Source organism: Thamnophis elegans, chromosome 3 (genome assembly GCF_009769535.1).
Source record: "Thamnophis elegans isolate rThaEle1 chromosome 3, rThaEle1.pri, whole genome shotgun sequence".
NCBI classification, from domain to species: domain Eukaryota; kingdom Metazoa; phylum Chordata; class Lepidosauria; order Squamata; family Colubridae; genus Thamnophis; species Thamnophis elegans.
The window spans coordinates 15,817,298-15,840,608 of record NC_045543.1 but is presented as its reverse complement, the minus strand read 5'-3'; the positions used below and the strand labels follow the sequence as shown (position 1 = coordinate 15,840,608).

Below are 23,311 nucleotides of genomic sequence, written 5' to 3'. Positions count from 1 at the left end.
AACCAGAGGCCTCAGGTTGGTTGCACCCCGTAGGAAACTGCGGATGATGGGATGACGCCCAAGGCCGCCACCTGCCGTATAAGAGTGTTGGGGGCTAGGCCCTGGTCAAGTCTGTCTTGTAAGAAGTCCAAGATCTGGGAAATCGTAGCCGTAGTAGCCTCAGCCTCGTGCTCTCTGCACCAGTTGTCAAAGGCCTTCCACATTGTGTCATATATTCTGGTTGTAGAAGGCTGCCTGGATGCCTGAATGGTGTGAATGACCTTGGTGGATAGGTTACCCCTACTTAGGAGGTCCTTCTCAAGTGCCAGACAGCTAGTTGTAGCCACTGGGGCTCTGGATGTTGAAGCACCCCCTGGCTGAGAGAGACCTTGTGCCGGGGAATCCGCCAAGGAGGGTTGACAGAGAGACTCACCAGGTCAGCGAACCAGGTCCTTCTGAGCCAGTAGGGAGCCACAAGCAGAATTTCCACCTCCTCTAACACAATTTTCCGAATCACCCTGGGAAGAAGAGGCAATGGGGGGAAGGCGTACATCAGACCCGGTGGCCACAGAGAGTGGAGAACGTTGACCCCCTCGGCTTGCGGGGTGTGGAACCTGGAGAAGAACCTGGGGAGGTGTGTGTTCTCTGGGGGGGGGAGCGAACAGGTCGACCAGAGGACAGTCGAACCTCTGAGACAATTTGTGGAACTGGTCTGGGTGCAGGCGCCACCCAGAGTGATCGACTGTGGCCCTGCTCAGACAGTCCACCTGGATGTTGTGGACCCCAGAGATGTGCTCCGCTTGGATCGAGCACAGGTGTTTTTCTGCCCACCTTCCCACGCGCTCTGATTCCTCAATCAGGGACCTGGAGCAGGTGCCCCCTTGGCGGTTTATGTGCGCCTTTGTGGCCACATTGCGCCCGAGCAAACCCAGGACACCGGAGAGGCTGAAATTGGTGAGAACCAGGGAATTAAAATCAAGGTAGACTCACCAAGCCTGCTCCAATAATCAGGAAGTAGAATAGAATCTTTTTGAAGTGAATAGACAATTAGAGAGTCCAAGCAGTCAATTAGGAATGAAGAGAAACTGGAAGTGCATCTGCTGGGCTTAGCTGAATTGAAAAAAATCTGAAGAATAGCCGGCACCAGAGGCATGGCTTAAAGTTTCAATTCAGTCCTGGGCAGATTTGCTGTATTTAATCCATGCTTGGATTCTCCAGAGCAGCACCCAAGAAAAAGGTGCATCTTATACTCCAAAAAATACGGGTAGTATTCCCTTTTGGAATTGTATGACTGAACAGGTACACCATTTTATCTGAGAAAAATGTGTAATTCACTGATATGATAGCCAGAAATACATAATGTTTGCTATATCTAAAAACATAATTTTCAGTACCAGTCAACTTACTGTACTCATGGCTTGGAAAAGGCAATAAAAAGTCAGATACCACAGAATTCGGTTGGATGTGAAGGAAGGTAAGTACCACATCAAGATATAGGACACAATTGTGAATGGTGTACAACCCAACAACCTGGAGTGAAAACAAACAAGCATTCATGAAGTTAAAATGGAAAGAATAGCTCCACTCAGATAAACTACCCCTATGCAGGAGTTGAGAGTACATGGAACAAAATAATAAATACTTCATAAATATTGAAATAAAACAAATCAAAACAAATACTGAAAATACTGCTTTTCAAATTACTTTTCTTCCCTCCTAGAAAGCAGAATACAGCCATTTAACATTTGAATGTACATCTTAGGTTCTATATTTCATCATTTGCTGAGACCGTAAATCTAAAGGCTAATTTAAATTTCAGTTATGAAAATATCCTTACAAATGGTTCAATACAGAATTTCATAAACTCGATGGTGTTTATAAACAAAGAAGGGAAAGCTGACTGGCAAACTACAAATAACCGCAATCTGCTGTACAGTCTTACTGTGACGTCCATGGGTAATCACTAGCCATGATTAGTTTTAAACATGGTTATTGTATTGTTACCAGTCACTGACGTCCAAATGCTGTTTTTATGAATGTGGGCTTGATGTGGCCTCCATTTATTTTCATGGCAACAAGACCAAATAAACAGATTGATCAGTAAAACAGATGAAACAACCTTTAAATGAACTCACGCCTGATAAACAGTTCTGTGTATCAGTCAAGCCGGTGTAACATGAAGGGACAAAAGGCAGTAAATTCTAGCTGTGCCTGTTTGTGAGGGGTGAGCAAAGGCAGTTATTTCCCAGAGCATGACCTCTAGTTATAACAGAACTCTCCAGCATTCTTGTAAAGCTGTTACTACACAATGTAATCAGATGACCATGGTTGTTATTAACAAAAACTGGGAAGAATAGATAACACGCAGATTAATCCCATCAGAATAGTATTATCTGAAGAGCATTTTTTACCATCCCATTCATGCAACATAGACAAGAATACATTATCACAAATAATGAACAACAAAAGAAAAAGATAGAATTCATGAAAAACGTAGTTCAGCATATTTGATGTTTCTATCTTATTCTTAAGGTGGAACATTTTAGAACCTGCTTATGAAGGCCTATAGTGAACTACCCACAATTTATACTGTAAGTTAACACAATTCATATAATTCAGAGTAAAAAAAACAAAACACATAGAGTCCTCAAAAGGGAATAAACTTTACAGGCAGACCTTATTTAGCAATTGTCTTCTTTTAGAGACAATTCACAGTTATGACGATGATGAAAACTAATTTTGCAACCAATCCTCGCATTTACAACCTTCACGGGTCTGCAAAGCAAAGGAAGGTTGAAGTAAGTACATAAGTACTTCACTTAGAGATTGGGTTGCTTAACAATTGAGTTGACAGTTCCAACTCAGTTGCTGAATGAGGAGTAGCTGTGCTTCAAAAGGACAACTGTGCGTATAGATTATGGATTCACCGACAAATGCACGCTCGGCAAAAGTGCGCCCGATGAAACTGCGGTGACAAAACCGCAAGTTCTAAATCGCGCCGATGAATGAGCGCAGAAGCTTGCCGACAACAGCGCGCCGACAGAAGCACGCTCTAAACCTAACTCTAAACCTAACCCTAAACTTAACCCTGAACCTAACCCTTACCTTAACTTAACTCACACTTCTGTCGGCGCGCTGTTGTGGGCGCGTTGATGACATCATGGTTTTCATGTTGCAGTTTCATCGGCGCGCTTTTGTCGTACGCGCATTTGTTGGGTCAAATTATGTAGGGGAATACCAGAATGGTTATGAGGTACCTGCTACTTTTATGTCTTTCCAATTTGAGACTCAAAGTGATAAAATGATTTGGCTCAGGTGGTTTGTCTTCTTCAGAATGGATGGGCAAATCAGTCTTCTGAGTGGTATACTTCTAGGATATATCTAGATAAGCTTGTGTTAGCTCTACATGTTTGGATTCTATATCAAGCAAAACTCTCTGCTTCTAGAATGTTGCATCAATTAACCTTTTGACGCTTATATAAAGAATTCATCTGCCACAACAGCACCAAATATAGTGTAATGAGGAAAGAATTGTTATTCCATGCACATTACCATTCTGCCTGCCATACACTCCCAAACTTTTGAATGCATGGAAAGAGTGTTTGCCAAATTAAATGAAATACACATATAAAGTCCCATCACATAAGAAAACTTTTTCATGAAATCATCTATGTATTACTAAAACTCTCCTGCTGGCCTATTTGTAACCTTCAATAGGAAAACAATTTTTAATTCAAGGTACTTCAAATAATTTAAAGAATGCATCCAAGATTCAGGACCCATTACTTCTCTGTAATTGAAATTTCAAAGATTTTCATACCAAGTTGTATTTGCAAAGTTGTGGCCACTGCAGTGTTGCTACAGGATCATAATTTCAGGCTATGCTTCCCAGAAACCCATAGGTTGTTTGGCGGGAAGTGGGAAGGACTTATCTCCACTCTTTTTCCGACTTCCCTCTGACCACTGTATCCAATCAGCTGGCAGCAAGACCCAACAGCTGACCGTGATTGACTGGTTTGGTACAATGCGGAAAACTGAAATCTCTTAATAGCTGTTGGTGGCAAGGGAAAGACAAGAGAACAACTTGGATAACTGCTAATATGGTAGTGTGGGCAGAGATGTACCAACAGTTAATGGATAAGCTCTCTTTCTTAGTGAAGGGACAGGGGGCTTTGGAGACTCCCCAGAGTGGGAACTACAATGAGTCATGGTCTGTAACTCACTGTTTCCCAGTCCCCCCCGCAAAATGGCAGGTACTTCCATGGGTCAGTGAGGAGGTGGTGGAGACGGCAATTTCACCAGGGCTCTGCTCAGGGTTGTGAGGACAGAATCTATAAGGATGACCCTAAAGGTGGTGGATTGTTAAGTATAGATAGTCCTCGACTTACAACCACAATTGAGCCCAACATTTCTGTTGTTAAGTGAGACATTGGTTAATTGAGTCTTGCCCCATTTTACGACTTTTCTCTTACACAGTTGTTAAGTGAATCACTGCAGTTGGTAAGATAGAAACCTGATTGTTATGTAAATTTGGCTTCCCCACTAACTTTGACTGTCAGGTCACAAAAGGGGTTCACACATGGCCTTGGGACACAGCACATTTTGGGTCATCAATACAAGCCAGTTGCCAAGCATCTGAATTTTGATCACATGATCATGGGGATGCCACACAGGTTGTAACTATGAAAATGGTCATAAGTCACATTTTTCAGTGCTGTGGTAATCTTGAACGGTCACTAAATGAACTGTTGTAAGACGAGGACTATTTATACAGATTAAAGAGACCATTTAGAGTCAACATAGGTACATTCTTCCATTATTATGTTCAGTGCCTATCCCAGTATTTTCTAAATCAGCTCCGTTGTATCTAAAATTCTGAAAATAAACTAAAGAAATATAAGGGGAGACATCCAAGGGAGAGATGGGTGATTAAGTAGTACAAAAATAAATAAATAAATTAGAGTAATGCTCTGGCCATGTGATAAAATGGGTAATAGCTTAAGGAATTGTGTACCAAAATAAATATAAATGTACTAAACTTATGATACAATAAGATTCTGTTGGCTTTTGTGTGTGTGTGTGGAAATAGGACATGGGGCTTTGGCTGAGAGGTTTACTAAAAAAAATACAAATGCCCTGAAGTAAAACTCAATTCTTAGTGACTTATGGAAGTATCTTGCAATTGCTTTCTTTTGCAATGTTTTCAACTATTCAGTTTAGCAAGCGGATTTTACATCTATCAGGCTGTTTTCCATCTACGTATTAACCTGGATCAAATCATTAAGATCAAGCAAGGTCACAGCTATATAATGCTGCCCGCTAAGGCTATTATAAAATAATTTATTTTTAAATTCTAATTGTCTTGAGGACAACAATCTGTTTGAAAGAAAAAAAATTGTAAAGTCATCAGTTTCTCCTGAGGAAAAAAGGAATTGTACAAGAGGCTAATTTCTGTAAAAGGCTGATAAGACAACAGTCAACCACAATAATGCTAATATCTAGCTATGTAGCACCCTTTTCCTCTTCCCAGTGTAGATTATCACTTGTAGAACAGAACAACAAATATTGTGGGTTGGTTTCTTTTTGTAACAAGAAGAATATTTATCATTAGTTCATTTGTTATGAGATCTTTGTATCTTAGCCTAAACTACAAACATATAGAGGTAATTTGAAGAGGAAATGAGTCCAATTTAAACCATACTAGGAGATTGGAATATGAATACAAACATAAACTAATCAATGAAAAAAATTATAAAGAATAACAGAAAATGAAAGCGCTATTTATCTGAAAATAACCAAACAAGGCAAATTCCCTGTGTCCAATCACACTTGGCCAATAAAGAATATTTTATTTTGTTCTGTTCTGCTCTGTTCTACTCTATTCTAATTCCATTCTATATTCTATTCTGTTCTGTTCTGCTCCTTGTTTCTTTCCTCCATCCACTTATACTATTTATCTCATATCTGGTAGAATTCTGTTTCTTCTTTTCCCTGGATTTCTTTTGTTAATTTGTCCATTTCAGCACAGTCCATAACCTTTCTTATTATTTCATCTTCGCTTGGAATTAATTTGTTTTTCCATTTCTGGGCAAAGGCAATCCTTGCTGCTATACTTATATGTAATTTTAAATACTAAATTTCTTTTTTATATTTCATAGTCATTATTCCTAATAAAAAAACCTTCAGGTTTCCATTCTATTTTAACACCTGTTATTACCTCTAGCCACTTTTTGATCCTTTTCCAAAATTTTTTAGCCTCCTCACAGGTCCACCATAAGTGGCAGTATGTTCCATATATTGATTCACATTTTCAGCATTTTGGGGAGGTATTTGTTGAGATATTAGCTAACCTTGTTGGTGCCAGGTGCCATCTGTAAAACATTTTGTACTGACTTTCCTTGTATGCAACTGATAGTGTCATTTTTAAGTTTGTTCCCCAAAATTTTTCCCATTTATCCTATTCACTATTATAGCCAAAGATCTGTGCCCATTTTATCATTTGTTCTTTCACGATTCCCTTTTCCATTTTATGCTTCATGAATTATTTTATATTTTATCCAATTTGTGTGGTTCTGTTTCGATGTCATATATTTTAGTATCATTATTGTGTTTAGTTTTGATTTGCAAGTAGGTTAGCCAGTCAACTTTCATGTTTTGTTCTGCAAATTCTTCAATTGTTTTTAAATTTCCCTGTCCGTCAATTATGTCCCTGTATCTTAGCATTTTATTCATATCTATAAAATTTGGATGGATCGTCCTTTCTGTCAGTGATAGCCAATTCGGGATTTTCAAATAGTGGATTTTTTTGATTTTGAGCCAGTTTTGCAATAACACTCTTCTAATTAAATGTTTTTGAAAGTATTTGTGCATTTTATTTTTATCATCCAATAGGAATGTATGCCAACCTGCTTGCAATCATGGCCTTTTAAGGTCAAAATTCTTTTATTCTTTAGCTCTATCCAATCTTTCACCCATGTTATTGTACACTGCTAATGTGTATAATTCCCAATTTGGTAATGCTAAACCTCCCCTCTCCTTGCTATCTTGCATTGACTTTAGTTTAATCCTTGCTTTTCATCCTTGCCAAATGAACCTAGCAGTTATTTTGTTTAATTCTTAAAAGAAAGTTTTACCCGGGTTAATAGGTGCAGCTTGCAACAAGAATAAGATTGTTGGTAAAATATTCATTTTGACTGTGGCTATATGTTCCATTAGTGATAGCTGAATATTTTTATAGCTTTCTAAATCTTTCTTTATTTGTGTCACTAGTTTTTATTATAATTATCATCCTTAATTGTGTAACATTTTTCAGACACCCAGATTCCCAAGTATTTCACTTTCTTAGTTATTTGCATTCTGGTTGCTAATTCTAGTTCCTCTTCTTGCTTTTTTGTCATATTCTTGATTATCATTTTTGTTTTGCCTTTATTGATTTTTAATCCTGCCACTTCGCCATATTCTTCTAATTTTTCAATTAATTTCAGACTGGATTCTAATGGACTTCTAGAACAAATGCTAAGTCATCGGCATAAGCTTGGGCCTTACATTCTTCGTTTTTGAGTCTCAAACCTTTTATTCCCTAATCCTTCCTAATTTCATTTAATAAAATTTCTAGGGTTAATATAAACAGCAGAGAGGGGGCATCCGTGTCTGACTCCCTTTTGTATTTCGATCTTCTCTGTTAGTTCTCCGTTCATCAGAACTTTGGCTGCCTGACTGTTATAAAATTTTTCTATCATTTTTAAAAATTTCCTCTGAATTTCATCCTGTTTAATAGTGTTATTCTAAATTTCCAAATTACATTGTCAAATGCTTTTTGTGCATCAAGGAAAACCAGTACCATTTGTTTTTCTGGATGCGCCTTGTAATATTCTATTATGTCTAGGATAATTCCATTCTATATTCCATTCTATATTCTACTCTATTCTATTCTGTTTTGTTCTGCTCTGCTCTGTTCTGTTATACTGTACTCTAATTTCATTCTATATTCCATTCACATTCTATTCTGTTCTGTTCTACTCTAGTCTAATTCCATTCTCTATTCTATTCTGTTCTGTTCTATTCTAGCTTATCCATTGGTCAAAAGTTATAGTCATTTCTAAACATGATTTATTCTTAGTGTTTTAGATGAAGCAACCAATGTAGTTTTAGCGTGGTGTATGAACCAGGCCAAATAGATTCAAAGACGTGTACCCGGATTGGAGACTATGCAAGTGAATGAATGCATTAAAAAAACTTCTAACCCATCAACAAAGAAGAAAAAGATATTAGCTTTGCTTACCAAGGCATGAGTTGCCCAAATCTGGTTGCTTTGGTCCGATTAATAAAAAAGCCTGCAAGAGGATCTGCAGCTGCTCCACATGCTCTGCCAAGGACCTGCACCAAGGAGGCCTGGAATGGTGGGATCTGGAAAAAAACCCAAGCAGCAATTATCTGAAGTCCAACGTACTTATCTAAAAAAGCCATCAGTGCTAAATAACTTGCCCAAATCACAATATTTTGCCCTGTATAAAGCATGGACATTTTTGACTACAATGTCCTATGAGAAACTTTAGTTCATTTGAAATAATTTTATTCATCTGGAATTTGCTCCACTTATTTAAATAAATATTGCATCATGCCATATTTTAATTGTAACTAATGGTCATCAAAGAGTTATCATGTTTATTGTCTCTGAAATAGGACAGCAAACCTTGAACTGTGCTCCATAAACAATTTCATTTGATTTTTGTATGTGTGTGATGTCATATAATCCACACTCCATAGATTTTAGAGGTAGTTTTTCAAAATAATGACGAAGGTTACAGAAAAATACAATGAAAACCAATATTGCTGGTATGAAAATTACATGATTGGTCCATGAAGGCACTGACAGTGACAGATGATTCAAAGAAGATTTTCCCTTATTAGATCAAGAGTGAACCTCCCTCTGCTCTCTGAATGATGGGGAACGCTAAGTGCGGAGAACATTGAGATGATAGTTTAGTCTATGTGTTAAGAAGCTGGCCTACAAACCAGGAGACGGTGAGTTCTAATTCCACTTTAGGCATGAAATCTGGCTGGGTGACTTTGGGCCAGTCACTCTCTCTCAGCTAAAGTTACATCACAGGGTTGTTGTGCAGAAAATAGAAGGAAAAAGGAGTATTAGCTATGTTTACCACCTTGAGTTATTTATAAAATAGGAAAGGTGGGGTATAAATAAAAAAATAGTTTCTATGAATCAAAAACCCACTTTTATAATAATCAGCTCGTTATAGGAAGCTGTGCAAAACAAATTGTGGACATTTTTTTTTGGCTAAAATAATATAAACTAACCATCCATATCTTAATTGCTTTCCATGGCTTTTCTTCTCTGAGTATGGAATCCAGAGAAAAACTGAATAAACTGAATTAAATGTTAAGTTATCACACATGACATGACCAACCATGGCAATATCTTTGTAAGACACCGGGAGCCCCTGAGAGTGAGTTGGGTGGCCATATACTATATTTTTTTTCTTAAATGAATAAATCTAAAGCTTAAACTTGGAATTTGAGGGTGCTTAGGCTCCCGAAAATGCTTACCTGAGCAATATCCAAGAGGTAAATTTGCAGAAAGAATGAGGTGGCACTGCTCGCAACCTGATTTGGAGCACCTCCAATGCCATAGCATAGTTTGCTGCACACAGAGAGTTTGTCTTCATGAGCAAGCTGAAAAGGTGAGGAAAAGACCAAATAATTTCTTGAAAGTTCAGGACATGATTCAATATAAAGTTGATGCCTCCTTCTACGCGTGGCACGACAAAACAGCGCTCGACTAAAGCGCGCCCGATTAAACCACATCGCTGACGTCATCAACAGGGCGACAACAGCGAGTGCGGAGAAAGAAGGGTGCTTTAAATAGCGCTTTTAAAGCAAGCCGATTCAAGTTAAGGTAAGGGTTAGGTTTAGAGTTAGGTTTAGGGTTAGGTTAAGGGTTAGGGTTAGGTTTAGGGTTAGGTTAAGGGTTAGGATTAGGTTTAGGGGGGTTAGGTTAAGGTTTAGGGGTTAATTTTAGGTTTAGTGGTTACAGCGTGCTTTTTTCTCCGCGCTGTTGTCGTGCTGTGATGACGTCAGCTACGCGGTTTTGTCGAGCGCCTTTTAATCGAACGCGGTTTTGTGGTGGAACCCCTTCTACGTAATGCAATATAAAGACTTTATGACCGCTGTCAAATCATTCCTCATTTCCCTTCTTCCTTTTGGCTTTACCTTGTTTAACTTTTAGATTGACAAAAAGACCTGAATATCTTAAAAACTGGCTCATGAATTCTGGAATGGATCTTACCAATACTGTAATACATTTCGAGGATTTAATATTTTCTGTTGCGATGATCATCCAACTGGCCCTCCCCACAGTAAAATCCCTTGTACTTAGTTAAATGGGTATTAAGTAATTTTAATTTTCACTGGAGTGCTATTTATGTAAGGCAGAAATAAATAAATAAAAGTTATAAAGTTACTCTGAATATTATTTTAAATATGCTAGATTATCCTAATATTGTTCCTGATATGCTAGATTATCCTGATATGGCTTTATAATAGTCCAGAAAAAACATATATGTCCTAGAATAATGTTGGAATTAGGGTCCATTCTGGATCGAACCCAAGGGTGGTCTGGTCCCAATGACTAATCCAGTTTGGATCCTTCAGAAAAAAAAATCTCCATCCTCTTCTTTTTCATTTCATTTTGTGAGGCTGTACCAGAGGTGGTATTCAGCAGGTTCTGACCAGTTACGGAGAATCAGTAGCGGAACTCTTGAGTAGTTCTGAGAACCTGTAAATACCACCTCTGACTGGCCCCAAATCCATCTATTCTCTGCCTCCCGAGTCCCAGCTGATCGGGAGGGAATGTGGATTTTGCAGTAACCTTCCCCTGGAGTGGGGAGGGAATGGAGATTTTATAATATCCTTCCCCTGCCATGCCCACCAAGCCATGCCCACAGAACCAGTAGTAAAGATTTTAGAATCCCACCACTGAGCTGTACCTAATGTGCTTCACCAACGACAGGAAAGTTAATCTAGACTGTCTGAAACATGTTTTCTTGTGCCTGTTTTCAAAACTGTTATTGAAGTTTTCCTTTTATGCTGTGCATTGAGAGAAGTTCAGGCAGGGCCACATGTAATGGCTCCTGCACAGACGCAGCATACGTTGTTCTGCTCTAGGAAAAGAAACTTGTTTGCATGGCATTGCCTTGCCGACTGGGATAAGCAACTGGAGCATTGAGGCAACTGTAGAAAAGAAAATACTATGAGCCATAAAATAATACCTAAAAAGCCAATCTGAAGAAAATTAGTGACACACAAGAAATATACCTGACATTTATAGTGCAGAATATTATTTTTAATTAAAATATAAGATATAAACTTAATAAATTGAAAACTGAAAGGGAATGGGCCATACAGGTAGTACTTGACTTACAACTATTCATTTAGTGACTGTTTAAAATTAGAACAGCACTGAAAAAAGTGCCCTTTGACCGTTTTTCACACTTATGACCATTGCACCATCTCCATGGTCACGTAATCAAAATTCAGATGCTTGGCTACTGACTCATATTTATGACAGTTGCAATCAGGGGTGGGTTTCTCGCCCCGTTCCAACCGGTTCGGTTGGAACGGGGCCGGCGGCGTCCTCGTGCACGCGCGCAGTGCACGCATGCGTACTAGCATCTGTGCGATGCTCCAGCTGCTCCTGGAGGATCGCGCAGGCGCTGTATGCGTCCTGCGCATGCGTGGAAGCGCAGAACTCGTCAAAACCGGGTAAGAAATACGGGTGGGCGGATGGACCCTTCGGCGTTCCCGGAAGTTACTTACTTCTGGGTTCGCCGACCAACCGGTTCGCAGGGACCGCCGCGAACCGCCTGAAACCCACCCCTGGTTGCAATGTTCTGGGGTCCTTTTGCGACTTTCTGACAAAGTCAATGGGGAAGCCTGATTCCACTGACAACTGTATTATTAACTTAATAACTTCAGTGATTCCCTAATACAGTGTTTCTCAACCTTGGTCACTTGAAGATGTCTGGACTTCAACTCCCAGAATTCCCCAGCCAGCAAACGCTGGCTGGGGAATTCTGGGAGTTGAAGTCCAGACATCTTCAAGTGGCCAAGGTTGAGAAACACTGCCCTGATAACTATAACAAGAAAAGTCGTAAAGTGAGGCAAAATCAACTTAACCAATGTTTCATTTAGCAACAGAAATTTTGGGCTCAATTGTGGTCATAAGTCAAGGACTACCTATAAAGGGTATGAGCAGGGCTAGGGAACTACAAGCCAATTTGCTAAATAAATAAATAATTCTATATAAATAATTCTATTGGAAGAGAGGACAAACTTTTTGAATAGGTTAAAAGCAAAATGGGAATCAGATATAAAAGTCCCTTTACTTTTAATTTTATGACTGACATAAAAGAGCATTGGAGTCAACGTTGGCCAAAATTAGGGAAAACTCATTTAAGTATTTTTTAAAAAGTTACTTAACATCAAGGAAACAGAACATGATGGATTCTAATATAAAATTAACGTACTGGAGAAAATGTAAAGAAATAGGTAATGTAAAGAAATATAAATGTAAAGAAATCATTTGTGTCTTTTAAAGTGGTTCAGTCTTTTTTGGTGGAAATTTTTATTCAAATAGACCAGGTCACAATCCAGGCAATTACATAAAATTTTACATTGGTCTATGAGAGTATAAGGCTAGAATGTAAGATTTTATAGATTTTATAGAAAGATGGCAGCTCCGATCACGCTTTGCTCGCACAAGCATGAAGCCGAAGGCACCAGCCTGAAGATGGCGAGTGAGACCTCACCGAAACGTTGCGAAGATACTCTCAATCTTACACGGGAAAAGACCCGAATACGCCATGACCTGCACACACTCACACACACACGCACACATTGTTGTATTGTTAATTGCTGATAAATTCAAGTAAAGAAAAGAAGACTTCAAACTTATTTTTTTTAAAAAATCAGTCCCACTCAAGGTAATGGACTGCCAAGATTAAAAAATGAAACATCTGCTTTGCACCAGGTATCTGTTCTTGTTCCTCGGTAAGAATATAAAAAATAGTAAACGCACTAATACAATTAATACAAACTCTTATCATAGCACTTAAATCCCACTGGTTAAAGTTATTTTTCAATCTCAAACAACATTCTGTCTCACAAATAGTTATCTGCCTCCCCTATCCCTACCCTGATGACAGAAAAACAATATTATAGCAGGCCTGAAATGGGCTGAGTAAGTCAAGAAAGCTCAGACATTCAATTCAGAGCTTTTTTTAAAGGACAGAAAATAGTCATTTATTTTACTTCGAATGTCATGAACTTTCCTATTGTAACTAGTGAAAGAGATTGTTTTCCCTTTGTAAAACATGTTAATTGATTCACATAACATGGTAAGGAACCATAGTTTGTGAATACACCACTATTGGATGGGCTCACACAGAATTTGTAGATTGCAGGGTTTAGGTATGTGCCACATATTAAGCCAACCCTAAACCAACAATTTGAAGCCTTAGCACAATGTATGAATCCATTAATTAGGGATTATATCTTGAATTTATTCAAAACACAATTTGCATTTGCTTGTTTGTGGATTGAGAGGTTGTGTGAAACTCATTTATTGTGATATACAAATCATAATGGATGGGTCCAGACAAATACAGTACTATTTGACTTACAACAGTTTGTTTAGTGACCATTTGAAATTACAATGGTACTGACTTATGACCATTTTTCACATTTACGACCATTCAGTATCCCCATGGTCATGTGATCAAAATTCAGACACTTAGTAACTGGCTCATATTTACGATGATTGCAGTGCCCAGGGTCACATGATCGCATTTTGCAAAACTCTGACAAGCAAAGTCAATGGGGAAGCCAGATTTACTTAACAACTGTGTTACCAACTGTACAATGGAGTGGTTCACTTAACAACTCAGGCAGAAATAACCATAAAGTGGGCTAAGACACACTTAACAATCTTACTTAGCCACAGAGATTTTGGCTCAACTATGGCTGGTTGCTTTCTGAATCCAACTAATTTATTCAGCAAACCATGGTATAGCACAATAGTTTGGCATAATTTATTTGAAGTACTGTAGTAAAACACTATTTAGGAAAGAGTTGTGAACCAGATATTGTAGCTCTGGCTTCATACATTGCATTAATCCAAACCACCAGCATTTGATAACTTCAGCATGAGCCTGTCATTATCGTAGTTTGCATTAAACCAAGGTTAGAACTGCAGAAAAAACAATTACTACCAACTTGCCTTCCATTGAGGACCTGTACATTGCACAAATCAAAAAGTGGGCCATGAAATATTTACAGACCCCCTCGCATCCTGGACATAAATTGTTTCAACTCCTACCCTCAAAACGATGCTATAAAGTACTGCACACCAAGACAACTAGACACAAGAACAGTTTTCCCCCCGAATGCCATTACTCTGCTAAACAAATAATTCCGTCACCACTATCAAACTATTCACTAAGGCTGCATTACTATTATTAGTCTTCTCATCGTTCCCATCACCCATCTCCTTCCACTTATGACTGCATGACTGTAACTTTGTTGCTTGTATCCTTAGGATTTATATTGATATTGTTTCCGGATTGCTTATTTGTATCCTATGACTATCATTAAGTGTTGTATCTTATGATTCGTGACGAATGTGTCTTGTCTTTTTATGTACACTGAAAACATATGCAAGACAAATTGCTTGTGTGTCCAATCACACTTGGCCAATAAAAAATTCTATTCTATTCTATTCTATTCTAGGTTTGTTCCACCACACTTTTCATATTAACACCATATGTTTCATCATATTCATATTTATTTTGAGTACACAAAATTATAAATCCAAATCAACCATTTTACATTTTTGTGGAATGTGAGAATCCTGTCATAAGGCAGCCAGAAATTTCAAAGAAATTATGTATAATTTGAAAAGGCATCCCTCTCACTCAAACTAATAAGGAAGGAGCAAGTTTGTGTGAGAATAAATCCCCACTACTGAGTATATTGAAAAGAGCACCATGGGCTAACAGAAATGTGATGAATAACAAAAGATATTTTAAAGTACAACTGCATTGGTCTAAATGTATGTTTTTGTATGTGTGTGTATATTTGAATTTTATAGCTGAATAACAATAACAAACTCCATTTAAAATATAAAATAAAGAATAATTCATTAATTATAAGTTGCTAATGCAGCTACTCCTGTTCTTCATTACTATCAGACTAGTCCAGTCAAGGCTGGAAGGAACAACAGAATATGGAGCTGTCAGATAAAATTCTAGACCAGTCTTATCACCAATGCCTGCAGGCACTTTCTTTGAGCATTCATCTTTAAGAAAGTATTTCATGAACTCACAATGGCAAGACAACTTTAAAAAAAAAGTTGCAAACGAGTTTTAAATGTATAATTTACTTAGTTTGCCTATTTTAAATGGTGAGTTAGTAATTTTAATAGAGCTTATTGAAAACAGTTTTAGAAGAATATTTTAAATTACAATACAGTATAATTTTCTTTGTAGCCCTCTGACTGAGATCTAAATAACACCATCTTCCTCATAATTATTAACATAATTCACTGAAATTCCCAACTTATGCCTAGATCATAGACTCTGATCTGGTTCATGCTTACGTAACCATAGTTTGTTGAACGCTTCATAATGACTGTGCTTAGCCAAAAACAAACTTCTTCACCTGATTACCCCAATATTATTACCTATACAAGGTTTAACTTAAAGCATGTTTCTATTGGTTAAATGCCTGAAAAAGGCAATTATTTTCACCTTTTATAGTTCTGAAGTTTTAAGATACACTTGTTTTTGTATCATTTCCAGGATGAACTTCATCCCAATATCTATTGCCATCATGGACGGGGGGAAAAACAGACTGAAAATTTCTACTTTTTTTTCCTTCCCCAAAACCCTTGTGGTCTGTATTATTCAGCTGGAATAACCTTAACATCATAATGCACCCTTTGGAAGGAGGATACCTAGAGTTACATATTGCTTATTGCACCAAGCCGAAATATGCTCATTTCACCCTGGTTTAATATGTTGGGTGACTTATAGACACTGTAAGCTTTATAGTTTTACTCCCCTTGGAAATGATGCCACCAAAATGAAGGGGGCCTAAATGCCCTGCTCTTGAAAAGGCATATCCATAACAGATGGGCCAGCCAGATCACTGGTCAAGGAAAACCATCAGTTTGAAATACTTCCATTGTCAGTAGTTTGATCACTTTTAAAGTTTATCGAAAATTTACCTTCTTACAGCTAAAGCTACTTCAATCTAGTTCTGCATCGTGAAAAAACAAAGATCAAGCTTTTGCCTCCCTTAAAAGGAACAAGGGTTTTTGATACTGTACTTGAATTCCATCATTCCACCAACCTCTTTTCTTTCCTTATATCTTATCTCCTATTATCAGATGCCCAGCTGGGTAGTCTACTGCAGTGGTCTCCAACCTTGGCAATCTTAAGTCTGGAGGACTTCAACTCCCAGAATTCTGGCTGGGGAATTCTGGGAGTTGAAGTCCTCCAGACTTAAGATTGCCAAGGTTGGAGACCACTGGCTACTGCACTCCCCAAAAGGGTAAGCACTGTTTAAGTCCATGAACGGGGAAACCACCAGGAACCAGGAGCTAGGAGCCAGATCAATAAGTCTAAGAAATATTGTGTAGAAAGTCAATGGTAAATCTCATGCAGTCGCCAAGACATCAATATTTTTTTTTATTTAGTTTGTCAAATCACACTTGGCCAATCAAGAATTCTATACCTATAACAGGTAAAGTATAAACATGGACACGAGCAAAGGAAATGAGTATATTAGGAATTAAAATATTAAGAAGTCACGTGCACTCCAAAGATTCCTGGACTAAGGAATCTGCACCGCCTCCTTCGCCGTCTTGAAAGGATTCGGAGAAGCACCTTCGAAACCTTTAAGGTTCTCCCCTGTCCCAATAGCGCGGGAACATGCCTGAAGAAGCCGGACGGCGCAAGCTGGAGGACCGCGAGACTCACCCCTTCGACCGCCCGTCCCAGCGACTGCTCCGGCTCTTGAAAGTGGCTGGATTGACCGGTGTCTTGCAATGGAGGGTTCGGAGGCAGCTTGCCTTCTTGCCCCCGCGGCGGATCTTTGGCTCCAACACCTGCCATCCCAGTTTAGACAGTAGCCTCTCCAGATTTCTGCCATCGGCTTTTCGGCACTTGATAATCCGGGGCGGGACCGATCGCAGGAGGGAGCCTTGTGTGGAGAGCACTGAAAAGCCAGCCGCTTTCCCCACAGCTTCGTCCAGAGCCTTCCGGACCCGTTCAGTAGGACACGGAATGTTCCTGTGCCGCGGAGAAGGAAACCAGCCTCACCTCGTGTCCGACTCGCGTCTTCTGGGCAAGGATACAGCCTGCATTTTGCTTCCAGTTTAAGCGCAAAGCCCCGTGCGGGAGCCATGCATTGCACCCGAGTCTCAAATCATCCCCATCCCCTTCTCCCTTAAAGCGCAGCCTGCCCGCCCGGCATTGTTCTTTCACTGCACCCGAATGTTGCTCCGCCGGGACACGCTGGGTTGGTTGGCGCAAACCTGTCGTTGTGCGGAGCAACTTGTTAGTTGCCGCCTGAGATGCGCGGGAACGCAGCTCATCGCACTTCATCTTGGAACTAAATTTGCAGGAAAGCGCTGGTTGCAACGACTGGAATGCAAGCCGCGGGGACTGGCTTGACGGTAAAATACAGTACACCATTTTACGGTAGTGGTTCCGTGATATGTGCCCCTAACATTGAATAAATGGACTAAAATATACGGGCTTTTTAAAAGTTTTTTTTTCTTCCGCCTTTATTTTATAAATAAGGCGAGGAACATATCCAATACACCTCTCTCTTCCTATTTTCCTTCAACAACAACCCTGTGAGGTGGGTTGGGCTGAGAGAGAGAGAGAGAGACTGTCGACTTGCCCAACAACAACCCTGTGAGGTGGGTTGGGCTGAGAGAGAGAGAGAGAGAGAGAGAGAGAGAGAGAGAGAGAGAGACTGGCGACTTGCCCAACAACAACCCTGTGAGGTGGGTTGGGCTGAGAGAGAGAGAGAGAGAGAGAGAGAGAGAGAGAGAGAGAGACTGGCGACTTGCCCAACAACAACCCTGTGAGGTGGGTTGGGCTGAGAGAGAGAGAGAGAGAGAGACTGGTGACTTGCCCAACAACAACCCTGTGAGGTGGGTTGGGCTGAGAGAGAGAGAGAGAGAGAGAGAGAGACTGGCGAATTGCCCAAAGCCAGCTGGCTTTCGTGGCTGAAACGGGATTTAGAAATCACAGTGTAAATGGTGCCTTAATCACGACATACGTGGTTTTCCCGCGCTTGCAGGAAAGGCTTGGCGACCCATCTCTATGTATTATGGTACTGTGTTGCGTTACAAATGCAAAATAAATACGCTCCACTCTCAGGCATATTATATACACGTATTCCCCCCAAATTAAGACTATGGTGGTGTGTTTCCCCCTCTAACTTACTCTTTCAAAATTGGAAAGATGTTCTAGATTTTCTGAGAATATATTGCAACGGGGCGGATGTAGTTTTTCTTTTCTTTTGAAGGGAAAGTGACTTAAGTTCCAAATTACATTCCATATTCCCATCCGGTACATAACAGTATTCCACATTTTAAGAACTTGAAAATGTGAAGTTGTACTATCGCAGAAATAACCCATTTTTTAAAAAAGTTAATACTTGTTTTCAAAAGTCCAGTCAACTTTTGACTACCAAGAATTTATTTATTTAGGGAATTTATATTGCCACCTATTCGTACATGGCGACTCGAGGTGGCTTACCGAATATAAAATCTCATATAAAACAGATTCCACTATGGATACAAATAGCCTGTTTTACATCCATGCTTCAACTTCCGAATTCGGTTTTGTATGGAAAATAAGTGTAAAATGGAATATTATGAAATAGGAACAATTCTGTTTAACCTGTTTGTATATCTAATTTCCAACTTAGTTATGATTACTTCATAGTACTATTAGGCTTTGGAGTAAAGTTAACAAATGAGAATTCCACATTTGTCAAAGGTGGTAATTCATTCCTGTTGGTGAAAATACCAAATCTGAAACAGGTTTTATATTCTTTGCCCCCTTTTAATTACCGGAGTCTCGACTAGGGATGAACAGAGAGATTGTCGGTTTTTCAACAGCAAATTTAACAACTATTGACACCTCCCCAAAATTGCAAGATCTGGATGCTGCTATGGCTATGATTGATATTTGTTTGACCTCAATGAAACATCCTGCAGATCATTTTCTAAACAGCATTATTCAAATATTATTTCTTAAGGAAATTTGAGTTGCTTTTTTCTCATTTAAGGTTTCTTTTCAATGCATTTTTCATTTTAATCTAAAGAGGATGTCTTGAAAGAGCAGGAGAAATCTTTTTCAATGAAATACTTGTGGCTTTGATTATTCTACTGTACAACCAAAGCAATATACAAATAGTCCTTGATTTACAACAGTTCATTTAATGACATTTCAAAGTTACAATTGCACTGAAAAAAGTGACTTCTGACAATTTTTCGCACTTACAACCATTGTAATATCCCCGTGGTTACGTGATAAAAAATCAGATTCTTGTCAAATGACTCATATTGGTGACTTATGCAGTGACCCAGGTCACCTTTTGTGACCTGACAAGCAAAGTCAATGGGGAAGCCAGATTCACTTAACAACCTGGTTACTAACTTAACAATTGCAGAGATTAATTTAGCAATTGTGGCAAGAAAGGTCATAATTTGGGGCAAAACTCACTTAACAAATGCCTCACTCAACAACATAAATTTTGGGCTCAATGGTGGTCATAAGTCGTGGACTACCTGTAGTAGCATACTAGGACATAATATCTCATACATGGTTTTTAACTTAAATGAAGTAGAAGTTTTTGACGAGATGTCCTGGTTAAGATACATTGCATTCCAGGTAACAGATTCAGTTCTATGCATGTGTATATTGATGTACAAATAAATAAATAGATAAAATCAAACAAGATATAAAGATCAGTTACTTTTAGAAACATCAGAGACCTAGAAACAGAAAACATCAACATTTCTATACTGATTTTATACTCCACATTGTTCTGTGCTTTGTTAAGAGCTATAACCTGCAGTTTTAAAAATAATGAATAGAAGATATAGCACATCCTACGAGGTGACCTTTTAGTTTCCTGAGACACTGGGACAAACACATCCTGAATTGTATGCAAGCATGTTTTTGTATGTGCTGATATATGTTATTGCTGTTGAGATTTCAAGCATATTTCATTTTTAAGTGGTTACATGTGTAACAATTCACAAAGATAGTATTTCACACAGAAGTAGGGAAGTCTGTAAACCTTACAAAGTTTTAATGATTTTGAAGACTGTTTAGACTTATTTCATTGCAGGAATTTACAAATAAAAATCAGTAAAATTAATTCTTACACAAAAGATGATACAATGGTAATAGAAATGAAATTATACTGTTCCAAATTGTGGGACTATATATTCCATATTGGTTTTTGCAAAAGAATGGACTTGGGGGGGAATCATATCATTTATTATCAGCTACTTCCATGTTAAAGCATTTAACCAACTAAAAAAAATACATGCACACAACCATACATAAAAATATTTTTTAAAATAATGCTTAAAATTCATTTTGGTCTAGGGATGATATTAGTAGGCTTTGACTCTTAGCTCCTCCTCTTGGTCACTAGTAGAGGTAATTTGCAGATGGAGAAGACCCAGGTCACATATCACACAAAGCCTTATTTTGCTTTACCTTGATTTATTAATTGGCTCAATCCATACAAAGAAAGTAAAACCTAACATTATACTTTGTTTGAATCTAGCAGGATCTCTGACGTTTAGCCTTGGGATGTAGGAAACACCCTTGGCTATCCAACAATACCCTCTGCACCATTATGATGCATCAGGATAACCTACACTAAAATGAAAGGTGTAGAAAAAAGGTAAAAAAGGCAACCCCACAGGATTTGGGTAACCTAAATCATCCAAGAGGTGTGGTGGCATAGTGGTTAGAATGCAGTATTGCAGGCTAATTTTGCCGACTGCCAGCAGTTCGATCTTGACTCAACCTTCCAAGATTGGTAAAATGAGGATCCAGATTGTTGGGGGCAATACGCTGACTCTGTAAACAGCTTAGAGAGGGCTAAGCACTATGAAGCGGTATATAAGTCTATGTACTTTTCCTGTGCACCACTTGGAGAGTCCAAGCAATGGTTAATTCAGTCTGGTTGCCCTGGGACTGAGGAAACTTTTCCCTGACCACGCCTCCTGGTGTGATCACTCCCCAGAAATTTTCCTCAGTCTGCCCGTTCGGATTACTTTCCCCTTTGTATTTGATTGCGTTGCTGCAGCTACGACCCTCTTGGAGTCCAGGAGGTAGGCGTGCTGGTGGGGGAGGGTGCTCCATTGCCACGCCGTTCAGGCTGGCTTCGGAGGCCTGCCACTCGCTTTTAAAAAGCGTGGCAAGGGTGGCAGGGCTCTTATCGATCACAGCGAGTCCCTGCGAGTCCCCTTTATTGTGTTTCTCGAGTTTTTTCGTTTTGGCCATTTTTGTCCACCAGCCTGCCGCGGAGGAGCGTGCAACCATTGGTTAACTGCGTAGTCACAGCGTTTGCCTCCTCATTCCCCCACGCTGTGCGGCGGCCATTTTTGGAAGGTTTTTTTTGCGCCCTTTTACCTATCGGCTTGCTGCTCAGCCACGCTTATTCAGGAGTCCACTGGGCGGTCAAGGGCCCAAGCCTGGGTTCTCCCAGCTGGCCTCCTGCCGCCCTCACCATGCTCGAGGCGGTGCTGGTGCCTGGGTCACTAGTGGCCTTTGCACCGGCACAGGGAGGGCTCCCAGGCCTTGCTCCTTTTTACTGCATGTGGCCTGGGCCTCCCTGCTCTCCTGAGGGGCCTTGCAGCCTAGGCTGCAGGCCCATAACCTCCTATAACTACTAGTGGCACTGTTTTTTTTATGTTTATTCTCTTACTGTGTGACATACAATACTGTATTTATATTGCACCTTTTCCTTATGGAGACTTTTTCTGTTCTTATTGCAGTGTAGCCAGTCAGAGCCTCTGGTCCTCCTGCCATCGGCTGCACTTGACAGAGCAACCTGTGAGGTCATTGACCATGGAACTGCCCCAGGTCTATCAGACAGTAGACCAGGTCCTTCTCAGGCCCCTAGCAAGCTTTCTCCTCCTACTAAGGGTGGTGGATCTGGTAGAGGCAGGGTGGCTACCCAGGGGCATCCCCCCAGGGCCCCTTCAGTGGCCGAGGCTAAGGATGCTGAAAGGCGCCAACGGGCTCTTGACAAGCAGTTCGAAAAGGCCCGACGCCAGGCAGCAAAGGAGGCTCCTCAAACTGCTCCTATTGGGGAATCCTTTGTTCTTCCCCTCCCGAGGGGAGATCCTCTGGCCTTGATAGCTGAGGTGGTAGAGTCCCCGGATGTGTCTCCTGACAGGTCTTTGGCTAAGCCACCTTCACCACCTCCCTCCTGGTCTTATGACCAGGCCCCCATTCCTGAGGGCTTCGCCCAGGATGATTCACCCGAGGACATCCCCACTCACCTGGAGGAGTCTGTTGACCAGGACCCAGAGTCGGACCAAGAGCCCGAATTGTCCGCTCGCATGCAGGCTGTGGTTGCCCGTCCCATTGCCAAGGGCATCACAGATGGCATGCAGAAACATGAGCAACCTTCCGTTACTACCGGCACCTCTCAGCCTAGCCAGAGCAGTCCTCCCCCGGCTAAACGGGTCCGTCATCCTAGAATCTTCTGTGGTCAGTGAGGCCTCTGCCCTTGAGGATCCTGATCAGGATGGGCAGGAGCTCTCGGAGGACGAGGACCTTCTGCCCGATGCTCCTGCCTTCTCGGGACCCTTCAAGCCCAGCCTTTTTAAGTCTATCCTCCATAAAGTTAAGGCTGCTACCAGGGTTGGGATTAAACCCAAGCCCACACAGCCTCCATCTGACTCAGTCCTAGTCAATCCTAATGCGGTCATGTTCGATGTCCCGGCTCCTCAACAGGAGTTGGTGCCGGTCCCTGGGTTGTTCTTAGATCTTATCCAACACCAGTGGACTCAACCGGCCACGCTGTCCTCTCCCAGCAGAGTGGACAAAAAATTATACATGATGGAACCCGCCCTGGAGGACATCCTGGTCCTCCCGACTGTGGATCCCCCCATAGCGGCTCTTACCTCCAATTCTTCCCTTCCCGCAGATCTGTTGGAGAGCCTTAAGGCGGAGGATAAGAAGGCAGAGAAGGCTTGCCACAA

At 40.3% G+C, this 23,311-nt stretch overlaps 1 protein-coding gene across 1 annotated transcript in view; it reads right to left on the bottom strand.

Moving 5' to 3' along the window:
• MFSD2B (major facilitator superfamily domain containing 2B) overlaps window positions 1-17,695 on the bottom strand; it is a 30,447-nt gene extending 12,752 nt beyond the window's left edge. The window contains exons 1-4 of the mRNA XM_032214418.1: window positions 17,034-17,695; window positions 9,544-9,669; window positions 8,261-8,385; window positions 1,386-1,509 (exon numbers count right to left, since the gene is read on the bottom strand). Of these exons, the coding sequence (XP_032070309.1) occupies window positions 1,386-1,509; window positions 8,261-8,385; window positions 9,544-9,669; window positions 17,034-17,168 (510 nt within the window). The 5' untranslated portion in view covers window positions 17,169-17,695. The remainder of the gene's footprint in view (window positions 1-1,385; window positions 1,510-8,260; window positions 8,386-9,543; window positions 9,670-17,033) is intronic.
• Between the last annotated feature and the right edge of the window lie 5,616 nt (window positions 17,696-23,311).